At 41.7% G+C, this 14,425-nt stretch overlaps 1 protein-coding gene across 2 annotated transcripts in view; it reads right to left on the bottom strand.

The window, feature by feature from the left end:
• FRMD3 (FERM domain containing 3) overlaps positions 1-14,425 on the bottom strand; it is a 300,454-nt gene that overhangs the window by 33,853 nt on the left and 252,176 nt on the right. For both annotated transcript variants that reach the window (XM_077474871.1, XM_077474872.1), the window contains 2 exons: positions 6,496-6,584; positions 3,144-3,218 (listed from right to left, as the gene is read on the bottom strand). In XM_077474871.1, coding sequence (XP_077330997.1) covers positions 3,144-3,218; positions 6,496-6,584 — 164 coding nt within the window. The remainder of the gene's footprint in view (positions 1-3,143; positions 3,219-6,495; positions 6,585-14,425) is intronic.

Below are 14,425 nucleotides of genomic sequence, written 5' to 3'. Positions count from 1 at the left end.
CTTTTGGTTTAGGCAGTTATTTATTGTGTGTCACTGGGGTTGGTTGCTGGTTAATCACTGTTTGTCTTATTGGAGGTGCGTTTACTTTTGTTTATTTACTTTCCTTATAATAAATTATATTACTTTTACTTTAAGCGTGTTTGGTTCACTCTGTTGCAGTCCTCACAGTTCTGGTCGCACCAGTCCATGACACTTATTTACAATATATAAGGTATATATATGCTTCTATGGTTTCAAATAAGTGATCCATACTAACACCTGCATTCAGGGCTGCTGTTAGAAATCATGGGCCCCTTACAGCCTACCTAACAGCCCCCCCCCCCCCCCTCCCAAAAAAAAAAATCAAAATATCAAAACAATATTGTTACTAAAAAAAAACAAAAAAAAAACATTATTAGTGAACAGAAATATAACACAGCTTAAAGAAAAAACTGCTAAATATAAAAGATACAACTGCATTGGGGCTCAGACACATGGGAAATGTGGACTGTACAGTGTGATTCAGTTTAAATAAAAACAAAGATAAGAAGTGTGAGAAGAACGATGGGAAGTCATTCCTCGATCAGTGTGTTCAGTGCCTAATCTGCACACAGGATGGGAGAACACACTGATGATGATGACTTCTGCAACCGGCATTACATGTGACATATTAGTGACGATGATCAGCTGTTTCTATAGTGCTAGTTGTGTAGAGTCCACTGTGGGCACAGAGTGACCTGTTGGATGTAAATGCGATCATACCTTCGCCATACTCAGGTATGTTGGATCCAGCCCTGCTTTAGCCACTAGCTTCTTCTGATCAAATGTGGCGGGCTAGATAAGGGGAGGGTTACATAGGAAAGCTGATTGGCTAAAGAGGTGGTGGGAGGCGGAGCAATTTAACAGAAGCCCCTCCCTCCCACACAGATAAGCAGCGCTATTGATTTGTTACACTGGTGTGTGCCTCCCCCTCCACCATCTGAAAGCCGTGGGAGGGAGAGGGGGGGAGCCGTGCAGGGCACTGCTCTGCTTTTGCTACCACCTGCCCGCTGCACCCCTTACTATCTGTGCCCCTCTGTTTCCCCGTGCCCCCTACAGGAGGATCGGTGGTCCTCCCCTATCAGTGGCCCTGCCTGCCTTGGTAAGGCTTAGTATAAATTAGAATGAGCAGTGAATATATTTAGACACTGACCGCTGTCCATGTAAGAATTGTCCTAAATACAACACATTTCTCACACTCAGATGCTGATAACTGTAGGTAGCCAATGATAATGAAATACTTTTAGCTGCAAAACAGGCAACAGCAAGGGAGAGTACTTACTGGGTTTCCTACAATAGTGTAAAACCCTCTTTAAACAGCAACTCTGGGATACTTAAAAATCATATGTTGCAGTGGGGCTGTGCCCGCACTGCAAGGTTACCTGTTTGTTTAGTCTAGGGCAGTGGTCATCAACCCTGTCCTCAGGGCCCACTAACAGGCCAGGTTTTATGTATTACCTTGGGGAGATGCAGACTATAATACTGCAATCACTGAGCAGCAAATTATATCACCTGTGATGTATATCAGTTATCTTGCAAACCTGGCCTGTTAGTGGGCCCCAAGGACAGGGTTGGTGACCACTGGTCTAAGGGAGATTTTCTGCACTTTAACTTACCTGATCCTCTGCTCCTCTAGCAGATGCGCTCCCCTATTCTCTGGCAGTGGACTGTCCCTTGGCATCATCATGTCCAGTGCAGGGGTATGCACCCTGCGTTGGTCTTGATTACATCAGGACCTTAGACTGCTGGGGCATTGGGGGAAAACGCTGCCGGGACTGATCCAGCACCACGGAGGAGAATTGGAAAAGTACATTGTCTTTTCTTGTCCCCTAGACCTAAATGAGCATATAACACCTGCACTGTAGTGCAGCCCCATTGCAAAGTATAATTTTTATGTTTCCCGGAGTTGGGCTTTCACTATGTAAGTGTCAATATATATTAAGTGAGTTATCCTTATTAAAGTCTTAGTTGTTCTGTTAAGCTGGCCATAGCTGATCGAAATCCGTCTGGTTCAGCAGAAACAAATTTCAATCTACTGTACTTATGGCCATTCCTAACTGTTACATCGACTTCTGTTGAACGAGAATGTTGGAAAATTTTCATTCAATCAGCAGCTGCAGTCAATCGGCTGCAGCGCTGATCAGTGTATTCTGACAGAAGAAGTCGCGGCTGTTGGAATACAATAGAACAGCGGGAGTATTCTTCCATCCACCTCCCTTGTGTGGTTGGAAAAATCTGTTTGTTTTTTTTCAACCCATCTATGGGCCTTAGTGTTGCTTGAATTCGATAACCTTACCTCAAGAACACCAACCCTAAAAGTCCCAATACGGACTAGAGATGAAGGATCTATCTATCATCAATGTCCATATGCCACAACACAGCAACTGCATTAAATGGATGCCTACTTTTCAGCGCACACCTTTTTCAATGGAGAAAAAGGAATGATCCTTCAAAAACTTCAGGGATATTCATGATCTGCAAGAAAATCTCTGCAAGCAATAATAATAATATTTGCTTTCAATGTTAACACAATTGGTACTCAGAATAAGGGACATATATGTGTAGATCGCCAAAATACTGTAAATACATACGAACAAGTTTACCTTTCAAAAATATGTTCAATATTTTCACCTTTGCCACACTGCATAACCATTTCCTGTTTCATCTCCATCACACTGCTGATTTATTGTCCAGTGAGCAGGCAGATGACACAGAAAGCTGCAAAGCTGAAACAAGAAATAATGGTGTCCCCTGACTGGTTGTGTGACTCAGAAGAGTAGCAGAAAACAATCTGCTGCCATCTAGTGACCAAATTGTAATTTGCACTCTTGCCAAGCAACCCTCTGATGTGTATTGCTCAAGGTTATGGATACCGTGGTAAAGCTGTGATAGTAAAAACTTTGATGTTTGATCATTTATTAAAGTAAAGTGTGATAGATTACACAATAAATTCATTGGCTTTACTAGAACTGAATATGACTGAAGAAATCAGATGGAGGTAAGCATGACAATAAAAAAACAGAAAGACCCAGTGTAGACTTTTATAGAAATGTAGCTTGAGAATAATTATAAGGAAATGGAAAATGGAAGGGCTGTCTATTTATGAAATCACACAAAACACTTACCAGTATCGATATCGACTCCCTTTAAAAAATATATTGCTGCTTGTCATTGTCTTTACTTGGCTGGATTTTGCATACCTAAAGATTGAAGACAAAGATAAACAATGAAGAATACCTGCTGAATATGAGTTGTAGTAACAAATGCGACCCCCTAAGCTAGCTCAACCCAAAATATTTGGATGTCATTCTTTTTCATTTAACCACTTGCAGATCGGACCATTTTGCTGGTCAAAGACCAGACCACTTTTTGCGATTCGGCACTGCGTCGCTTTAACTGACAATTGCGCCGTCGTGCGACGTGGCTCCAAAACAAAATTGGCGTCCTTTTTTTCCCACAAATAGAGCTTTCTTTTGGTGGTATTTGATCACCCCTGCAGTTTTTATTTTTTGCGCTATAAACAAAAATAGAGCGACAATTTTGAAAAAAACGCATTATTTTTTACTTTTTGTTATAATAAATATCCCCCAAAAATATATAAAAAAACATTTTTTTCCCTCAGTTTAGGCCGATACGTATTCTTCTACATATTTTTGGTAAAAAAAATCGCAATAAGCGATTATTGATTGGTTTGCGCAAAAGTTATAGCGTTTACAAAATAGGGATAGTTTTATAGCATTTTTATTAATAATTTTTTATTATTTTTTTTTTACTAGTAATGGCGGCGATCAGCGATTTTTATTGTGACTGCGACATTGTGGGGGACCCATCGGACATTTTTGACACATTTTTGGGACCATTGTCATTTATACAGTAATCACTGCTATATAAATGCAGTGATTCCTGTGTAAATGACACTGGCAGTGAAAGGGTTAACCAGTGGGTGGCAGTGTAGGGGTTAAGTGTTCCTAGGGGTGTGTTACTAACTGTGGGGGGGTTGGGCTTTCATTTAGTGAACACTGATCTCTGCTCCAATCACATGGAGCAGAGATCAGCGTCACTAGTTGCTAGGCAGAATGGAGAAATGTTGTTTACACAGCATTTCCTCCATTCGGCCGCTCCGTGAGACGATCGTGGGGATGCCCGCGGCGATCGAGTCCGCGGATCCCGCGACCGGACTCACGGGGGTCCCGACCAGCGCGGCATTGAATATTGGACGTACCTGTACGCCAATATGCCTGCCCGTGCCATTCTGTCGACGTACCACGTCGTGCGCTGGTCGTGAAGTGGTTAAAATGATTTAAAGCTGAAATCTAGGGGAAATAAAAATTCTCTCTTGCAGTGGGGCTGCCTCCGCACTGAAAGAGTTAAGTGCTAGCAAAAAAAGCAATTTTGCTTAACTACTCCTCCACTCCCACACTGCTCTGCTAGATCCGTAAGCAGACTCTTCTCCCCTATGCTCCAGTGGTTGCAGGACCTCTGGCATCATCAAGTACAGTGATTTAAGAAGAGTTAGTACTTTGCCACTAAAAACTGAACAAGCTATTTAGCAATAAACTTTCTACATACAGAACATCTCAACATTATTATTAAAATTTCGGTCTTAACGTTTTGGTAGAAAAGGCAGGGAGTGGTTTTAAATTCCCACACAGGTGGGAAGATGCAAACATAGCAACCGATTCAAGTTCTTTCTTCATTTTTCTACAGCAAGTTCTAAATTCAGAAGTTAAAAGTTAAACATGTGTTATGGGCAACATCCTTTCTTCTCCTTCTCTCCAGTCATTCACGGGAGTTGTTAATTCAGTAATGATTGGTATTAATATTAAATAAAACATATTAGCGCGAGCAGACATATACTGCGTTACAAAGGAAAATGATCCATTTCTCTTTTCCTATGATACATACAGTGGGCATAGAAAAGAATCACTCCCTTTAAAATAATCTCATTTTGTTGCTTTGAAACCTAAAATGAAGACAGACACAGTTTTATCCAGCTGTATTTACTCAGTGCCACTTATAACATCCAAGTGAAATATATAACACCAACATGTCAGAAAAAATAAAGAAAAAACAGAATCAGAGTTGGAAAAAGGACCACCCCTCTTGTGAACCATTGGTTTAATTACAGCCTTTAGTCTGTTGGGATATGTCTCTACTAACTTTGCACATCTAGATTTTGCAATATTTGCCCACTAATTTTTTTAGCAAAATTGCTCAAGTTCAGTTAAATTTAAAGGTGGCCGTTTGTGAACTGCAGTCTTCAAGTCATTCCACAGGTTTTCAATGGGGTTTGAGACTGGGCACTGACTAGGCCATGCAAGAACATTCATTTTTTCTCCTTTAACCACTGTATAGTCATTTTTGCTGCATGCTTTGGGTCATTGTCATGTTGAAAGGTAAACCTTCTTTCCATTGACAGTTTTCTGGCAGAAGGCAGCAGATTTTTCTAAATTTTCCATCCATTTTTCCTTCTATCCTGACAAGTGCTCCAGTCCCCGCTGCAGAGAAACACCCCCATAACAAGATATTGCCACCTCCATGCTTTACTGTAGGAATGGCGTTATTTATATGTGAGCTCTACTGGATTTCCGCCAGACATATGGTTTGGTGTTAGGTCAAATATTTCAATTTTATTCTCATCTCCCTTTTTTCCCATGTGGCCTCAGAATCTTCAAGGTGCATTTTGGCAGAGCCTAGTCATGACTGTATGTGGCCTTTCTTGAGGAATTATTTTTTTTTTTTTTTGCAACCCTCCCATACAAACAAAATTTGTGGAGAATTTGTAATATTGTTGTAAAATGTGAGTTACTGTAGGCCTCTTTGTAGCTCCTCTGACCAGTTTCCTCCTGGCACTTTCATCCAGTTTGGAGTGATGTCCTGATCCAAAGAAGGTCTGTGTTGTACCAAATACTTTCCACTTTTTAATAAAAGACTTCATTGCGCTTCTAGGCATTGATAAAGGCTTTGGAATGTGTTTGTATCCATCTCCTGACTTGTGCCTGCCCGCATTTTATCCTGGAGATCTTTTGCAAGTGCCTTGCCACGTATAGTTCATTGCTTACTTCAGTTGCACTAACAGGGACTGAAATGCTCCAAGAAAGCTATTTCCATGCTGAGCCAATCAAAATGACCACAGCTAATCACAGTTGAAAGTCAAATGGCTTTGCGTGCCATTGAGAAGGTGATTAGCTATACCTGATTGAGTTTACAAGTCATTTTTAGGAGGGGGTGGTCCTTTTACCAAATCAGTGATTCTTTTTTTGTTTTTCTGTTGATGTTATATCTTTCATGTGGATGTTATAAGTTGCACAGAGTAAATATAGCTGGATAAAACAAAAACCATGTCTGTCTTCATTTCAGGCTGCAAAGCAACAAAATGTGATTATTTTAATAGGGGGCGATTCTTTTCTATACCCACTGTATGTTTCTGGATGCCCAATTACAGTTATATCATTTTCCAGAATATGCTGTACTCACTTGTAAAAGGCCTGATTTTCGACACCACATTTCCAGAGATGTTTGCAGGCGGCTGGTGTTGAGGTATGGTAGGTTAAAACAGTTTTCTTCTGGAGATCATAGAAAGACAGATCAATTTGCAGTTAGGATATGAGACATAGATTTTACACAATTCTAAAATCAAATAAATAATTCTGTTTAATACACAAGTGTAAACTCTATAGACCCATACACACTATCAGATTTTCTGCTGACTTTTGTCTTCAGATTTACCAAAACCATATAATATGACGTCAAACCTTAGGAGTTTCAATGTGTATGCAATCAGGCAGGCCCTTGCACTACATGGTTTTGGTAAATCTGAAGACAAAAATCAGCAGAAAATCTGATAGTGTGTGTGGGGCTTTAATGTGCACACTAAGAAAATATTGGATTCTTTGATAAAACAGATTAAGTACACCTTAAAGGAAAAGTTAATTCAGCAAATCACTACCTCGACCTCCACTACTACAGAAAATTTTGATCTACTAATATTAAAATTCAGGTCTTTATATTTGCCCAGCAGTTCACACACTGACATGAGTCCTGCAATATTCATTCATCAGGATGTAATATACAAGCAGCCTGTTTGTACAGGTGTATGATTACAAGAGCTGAACAAACAGACCTGCTGCCACAGCAAGGCCCTATGCTTGCACAGTTGTAATGAATTCCTCTGTGGTGTCCTAATAAATTATAACAATATTTTATTTCTTTGTAAGCCTGGTTTACAGAAAATGACAAAATGATCAGTGAAGATGTCTGTAGCAACCAATCAGATTTCAGCTGTCAGTTTTCATGTGCAGCCAGAGAATGAATGGCAACACTGCTTACAATGGTCAACACTTGCCCCTTTAATCTCAACACACAATAAGTCTCAGTTCACACTAATGCGATGCGGGACCCAGCGCAATTCTTGTGCAGGTTCCCACATTGCATCTAACTTGCATGCAGTTCACACGGCTCTCTACGAACTGCTGCAGTTGCCAATAAACAGGTAATCCCCAGATCGGTTCACAGAACGCAGCAGAATGCAGTGAGAACTGTGGAATCAGATTGCATGGGTGGGAACACCCATGTGATCTGATTTCAGTGAGGACGAAAAAATGTTGGTGCGAATGCAATGCGATTACAGCTATACAAACTGTATGGCTGAACACGCATTGCACAGACATCGCATGTGATGTGCACAGCAATGCGGTGTGAATAACAATGTCTGGCATTGCATATGTGTGAACTCAGCCTTAATCAGCCTTAATGTGCACTTGTTTAGTCTTAATTATCATTTTTGTCAAACTATGTATATACTTGTTCAATTATTTCTTTACTAAACAATCTTTCTGCTCTATAATCTTATGCATATTGTCATTATATGTCATAATATAAATATATATCATGACAAATAATGACATGCATGTTCTTTGCATGACAGAGAACATGCATGTAGCTAGTGAAATCAGAAAGTGTATAATTGTTTGGTACCAAAGCCAGAGAGGCAGGATGAGTGATATTTATATTTGCATATTAAAAATGTGTAGGAGCAAATTATCATAAAATAATAAGAAGTGAAATTAAATGACCTCATCCTTATTAGTTAACTTAGCCTATTGTCCCTTATTAGCCCTACCAAGCATGTCAGTGACATCACTGCCGCTGGTAACACAGACCTGCAGGGTCTGGTAGCACTGTATCACAATATTGATAGTCTTGTAGCTTGGTCAGTGTTGTAACCCTGTTTTTGGGTCCTATTTAGGAAGAAGAGAACACTAAATTCTTGCAGAGTCTGAACATAACATAGATGCTTTTCCCTCTTTTATAGATCTAGCAATGAAGTACAAATCTTTTGGTGCCAATATACACCATTATTTTTAGCAAAGACAAATGCTAACTTGCACAGGTGCAAGGTAAGTATTTTCCAATAATGTAAATATCAGCCCAATATTTTAGGTTAGAGGTCTCCAAACTTTCTAAAAAAAAAAACGGATATGATGACTGGGCTGTGGCTAGTAGGGGTAAAAAAATGTCCCTGCATCAGTAAACAATACCACAGGCTTGGTGGTGGGAGTAAAAGAAAATAAATAGCACCTGTAATCACTGGGAGGTATAGTGCCCCATCATTGGACGATATAGTGCCCCATCATTTGTATCAGTAGGAGGATCAATTTCCCATTATTGGTATCAGTGAGAGGAATAATGTCCCGTCATTGGTATCGGTGGGAGGAAGAGTTTCCTATCATTGGTATCAGTGGGAGGAATAGTGTCCCATCATTGGTATCAGTGGGAGGAATAGTGTCCCAGCATTGGTATCAGTGGGTGGAATAGTGTCCCAGCATTGGTATCAGTGGGAGGAAGAGTTTCCCATCATTGGTATCAGTGTGGGAATAGTGTCCCATCATTGGTATCAGTGGGAGGAATAGTGTCCCAGCATTGGTATCAGTGGGTGGAAGAGTGTCCCATCATTGGCATCAGTGGGAAGAAGAGTTTCCCATCATTGTTATCAGTAGGAAGAATAGTGTCCTGTCATTGCTATCAGTGGGAGGAAGAGTTTCCCATCATTGGTATCAGTGGGAGTAATATTGTCCCATCATTGGTATCAGTGGGTGGAAGAGTGTCCCATCATTGGCATCAGTGGGAAGAAGAGTTTCCCATCATTGTTATCAGTAGGAAGAATAGTGTCCTGTCATTGCTATCAGTGGGAGGAAGAGTTTCCCATCATTGGTATCAGTGGGAGTAATATTGTCCCATCATTGGTATCAGTGGGAGGAAGAGTTTCCCATCATTGGTATTAGTGGGAGGAATAGTGTCCCATCATTGGTATCAGTGGGAGGAAGAGTTTCCCGTCATTGGTATCAGTGGGAGGAATAGTGTCCCAGCATTGGCAACAGTGGGAGGAATAGTGTCCCATCATTGTTATCAGTAGGAGGAATAGTGTTAAAGTAGACCTTCACTCTGATTTATAACATTATCCATTCAACAATCTTCATTGCTAACCCTCCTTTATGATAACTGGATATAAAATATTTGCTTTGTTATAAATAACATTTAAACATATCTTGTTGCCCCCCCCCCCCCCCCCAGGTGAGAATGACATAGCATGTACTGCCCACAGACTCCTGAGATATCAGCAGCACATATTTCAGTAGGTACGGGCTCTCCCTGTGTGACATGGGGGAAGTGGCCGCAAAGAGTTCCAGGATGGAAAGGGAGAGGAAATCCTCTGCCATTACTGCAAACGGCCACCAAGAGTACAGCAGTGAGGAAAAATACACTGAAATATGCAGAGAAATAAAAGTTTGCTGTTGGTGATAAATAGTTGTTTATACTTTGCCATGTAACAATAGAAAATGTGCTATTATTGTCTAATTGATGACCTGGGTAAATTTCCTCTTTAAAGTGAACCTGTGGTCAAGCTATGGATAGTCAAATATTTGGACATTATAAACAAGCATGGAATGAGCTTTAAAACATACCATTGCTGACCTCTGTAGCTTTATGCACTGTGGGACAAATTATTCTACACGTTTAAAGTAGAAACAAGTTATTCAAAACATTCTTTTAGCAGCTCAGCTACCCCTGCTCTCCTTCTCAGAGCTCCTGCTCTGTATTTACATGAGAGATTTAGGATGCTGCCAAGTCACTGCTAGGAAGGGAAGCAGGATGGGCCGAGTTGCTGCGAGAAAGACTTGGACAGCTTTACTGTTTCTCTTGTGAATTTTGAAGATGATTTGCTCAACAGTGCCTCAAGCTGTGTGAGTCAGTTAAAGCTTGTTTTAAAGCCCATTTACTACTTGCTAAGAATATGTAAATATCTGAATGTTCTTAGCCTGGCCACAGATTAACTTTAAGGGCAGGCAGTGAAGGAAAACAAACACAGAGCGTCATTGTAAGTGCAGCATATACAAAACCAAACATGTTTATTAGACAATTGGCAAATTACAAAATAGAGAAGAAAGTAGGGCTTGTCAGACCCACCATGGGAGGTTCACAGGACAAGGAAGGATCTTGACAATCCAGAGCATCAAACAGGGAAGACGTCCACAGATGGTGCACTGTGTTCCAGGACACTCAGTTACAGAACTCCTGTGGTTATGGGCCGGGAGTGACATCAGTGTTAAAAGCAGGAAAGAGGGAAGGGTCTGACAAGCGCTACTTTCTTTTCGATTTTGTAAGTTGCCAATTGTCTAATAAACATGTTTGATTTTGTATATGCTGCACTTAGGGTGGCGCTCTGTTAGTTTTCATTTGTACAGACATTCCTTCACATCTCCATGAACCTGCCTTCTGAATGCGGCTTTTTGCTTAGTCGGCCCTCATGGTCATGACCATTGAGAACAATCTATTGCTTTGGCTCATGAACTCAGCTATTTCCTATCCTTTGCGTCATCTACTATTGACTGTAACTTAAGGGGATGTTTCCTTAAAGTGTAAGGGTTAGGTTAAACAAAACCAGCCGCTCCTTTGGGGCTCCTTCGGGGGTCAGTGCTACACCCGCACAGCCACATTGTCCATTCACAGGAATCTGTGAATGAAAAAGTCCCGCTTTCATTCACAGATTCCTGTGAATGGACAATGTGGCTGTGCGGGTGTAGCACTGACCCCCGAAGGAGCCCCAAAGGAGCGGCTGGTTTTGTTGGGCTTACCGTTACCTGCTTGACCTCGCATGCGTCTAGGGGTTTCCCGAGGTAGATGGCCCAAAGGATTGCAGAAACTGACACTGGATCCGCTTTTGGGATTTTTATTTGCAAAAAAGGTATACAAAACACAGTCTCTCAATGAAGGATAGAGGGTTTAGGTAGAAAGCTCAGGTACTCTTGGAACTGCTCAAGATAGGAAGTCTCTCACTATAGAAATCCAGAGAATTGCCACTCACAACTGGATTCTCACAGCTACCGGATAGACCTCCTCTCACTAGGCCTAGCAGCCGATAGAGTGTTCGAATAAAGCAAAGCCTCTGCGACAGACTTGCATGTAGGATACTTGAACAAAGTCTCTGCCACAGACTTGTTGTAGAACACTTGTAGTAACTGACGGATGTAGACAAATTTAGAGAGCCCTCATACAGTACCAGTATCTTGCAGCCCGTCAAGCGATACCGTACAAGTGTAGATTCACTTGATGTCTTTAAACTAAGCCTCCAGGCTCTTTCGGAGAAGCCAGCCTTATGCGTGAGGTTCTCCCGGAGAGTCCTCCCCTGGTTGCTTCCTCAGTTGCTGGGCCTCTCCACAGATGAGACGGCACCGGACCACCTTTGAATCTTCCCTCCAGTTATTTTGCCTCAGGCTAGCCAGCCCCGAGACTTAGAATTGGATGGATCCACACCCAAGGCCATGAGGGCCACGGGGGCTGGTCAGGAGGACCAGGACCAAACAGACAGAAATATCTTCTGGACGGGAACCCAGAAGCATGTGATGTCAGTACCTTAAGTACCCTCTCCCAGAATGCACAGCAGGAGGACACTCCCACTGGGCTGGTTCCGAGAAAGAAATGGCACTCAATGCGCCCAGCCAAACATGTTCTCACACTTGCCAGAAGTGACAGCGATACCTGTGGCCAAGCAGAACCCAGTGCAATCCACCTAGATTGGTACTGAAACCATAATTTGGTATAATTAAGCCCAAAATCAAACTGCGGTTTTAGGAATTATAAATAGAAAAAACACATAGCGCATGCTCTTCAGGAGCTGGCGCTACACGGGCGATTTTCAAAATCTGACAGCAGGTGTGGGGACCCCCGCCTGCTGTTACACAGAGGGCAGTAAGGGGGTGAAGAGTGAAACAAGAACATGTTACACCCTAGATATGGGTTTAAAAGTTTGAATGTCTGAAAAGGTAAACTTATTCTTGAAGGGTGAAAAGTTAGGTTAAGTTGGATTAAATGTAAAAGGTTTATTTTTAGAGTTAATTTGGCAGTTCATTATTAGCACTAAGAGGCAAGTAAAAACAAATTAAAAGGCACCTTTATATAAAAAAAAAAAACACTTACCATAGTCCCTAACCTAAGCAAAGCAGGAACCCTCTACACAGATGAAAAAACCCACTTACCAAAGTCTCTAACCTAAACAAAGCCGGAACCCTCTAACCAGGTTAAAAAAAAAACATTTACCATAGTCTCTAACCTACACAAAGCAGGAACCCTCTACCTAGGTGAGAAAAAGACACTTATCATAGCCCCCAACCTAAACAAAGCAGGAGCCCTCTACCCAGGTGAAAAACCCACTTATCATAGTCCCTAAAGTAAACAAAGCAGGAACCCTCTACCCAGGTGAAAAACCCACTTACCATAGTCCCTAACCTAAACAAAGCAGGAACCCTCTACCCAGGTGAAAAAATGTACTTACCATAGTCCCTAACCTAAGCAAAGCAGGAACCCTCTACCCAGGTGAAAAAACCCACTTAACATAGTCCCTAACCTAAACAAAGAAAGAACCCTCTACACAGGTGAAAAACCCACTTACCATAGTCCCTAAAGTAAACAAAGCAGGAACCCTCTACCCAGGTGAAAAACCCACTTACCATAGTCCCTAAAGTAAACAAAGCAGGAACCCTCTACCCAGGTGAAAAACCCACTTACCATAGTCCCTAAAGTAAACAAAGCAGGAACCCTCTACCCAGGTGAAAACCCCACTTACCATAGTCCCTAACCTAAACAAAGCAGGAACCCTCTACCCAGGTGAAAAAATGTACTTACCATAGTCCCTAACCTAAGCAAAGCAGGAACCCTCTACCCAGGTGAAAAAACCCACTTAACATAGTCCCTAACCTAAACAAAGAAAGAACCCTCTACACAGGTGAAAAACCCACTTACCATAGTCCCTAAAGTAAACAAAGCAGGAACCCTCTACCCATGTGAAAAACCCACTTACCATAGTCCCTAAAGTAAACAAAGCAGGAACCCTCTACCCAGGTGAAAAACCCACTTACCATAGTCCCTAAAGTAAACAAAGCAGGAACCCTCTACCCAGGTGAAAACCCCACTTACCATAGTCCCTAACCTAAGCAAAGCAGGAACCCTCTACTCAGGTGAAAAAACCCACTTAACATAGTCCCTAACCTAAACAAAGCAGGAACCCTCTACCCAGGTGAAAAACCCACTTACCATAGTCCCTAACCTAAACAAAGAAAGAACCCTCTACACAGGTGAAAAACCCACTTACCATAGTCCCTAACCTAAACAAAGCAGGAACCCTCTACCCAGGTGAAAAACCCACTTACCATAGTCCCTAACCTAAACAAAGAAAGAACCCTCTACACAGGTGAAAAACCCACTTACCATAGTCCCTAACCTAAACAAAGCAAGAACCCTCTACCCAGGTGAAAACCCCACTTACCATAGTTCCTAAAGTAAACAAAGTAGGAACCCTCTACCCAGGTGAAAAAAGCCCACTTACTATAGTCCCTATCCTAAATAATGCAGAGACCCTCTACCTAGGTGAAAAACCCACTTACCATAGTCTCTAACCTTAACAAAGCAGGAACCCTCTACCCAGGTGAAAAGAAAAAACACTTACCATAGTCCCTAACCTAAACAAAGCAGGAACCCTCTACCCGGGTGAAAAAAAACACTTACCATAGTCCCTAACCTAAACAAAGCAGGAACCCTCTACCCAGGTGAAAAAATGTACTTACCATAGTCCCTAACCTAAGCAAAGCAGGAACACTCTACCCAGGTGAAAAAACCCACTTACCATAGTCCCTAACCTAAACAAAGAAAGAACCCTCTACACAGGTGAAAAACCCCACTTACCATAGTCCCTAACCTAAACAAAGCCAGATCCCTCTACACAGGTGAAAAAACCCACTTACCATAGTCCCTAACCTAAACAAAGCAAGAACCCTCTACCCAGGTGAAAAACCCACTTACCATAGTCCCTAAAGTAAACAAAGCAGGAACCCTCTACCCAGGTGAAAAAAAA

This window comes from Lithobates pipiens, unplaced genomic scaffold, assembly GCF_037356315.1.
Source record: "Lithobates pipiens isolate NorthernLeopardFrog02 unplaced genomic scaffold, aLitPip1_a1.2 Scaffold_13, whole genome shotgun sequence".
NCBI lineage: Eukaryota > Metazoa > Chordata > Amphibia > Anura > Ranidae > Lithobates > Lithobates pipiens.
Note: the sequence above shows the minus strand (reverse complement) of the source record. Positions and strands in the feature narration are given on the sequence as shown.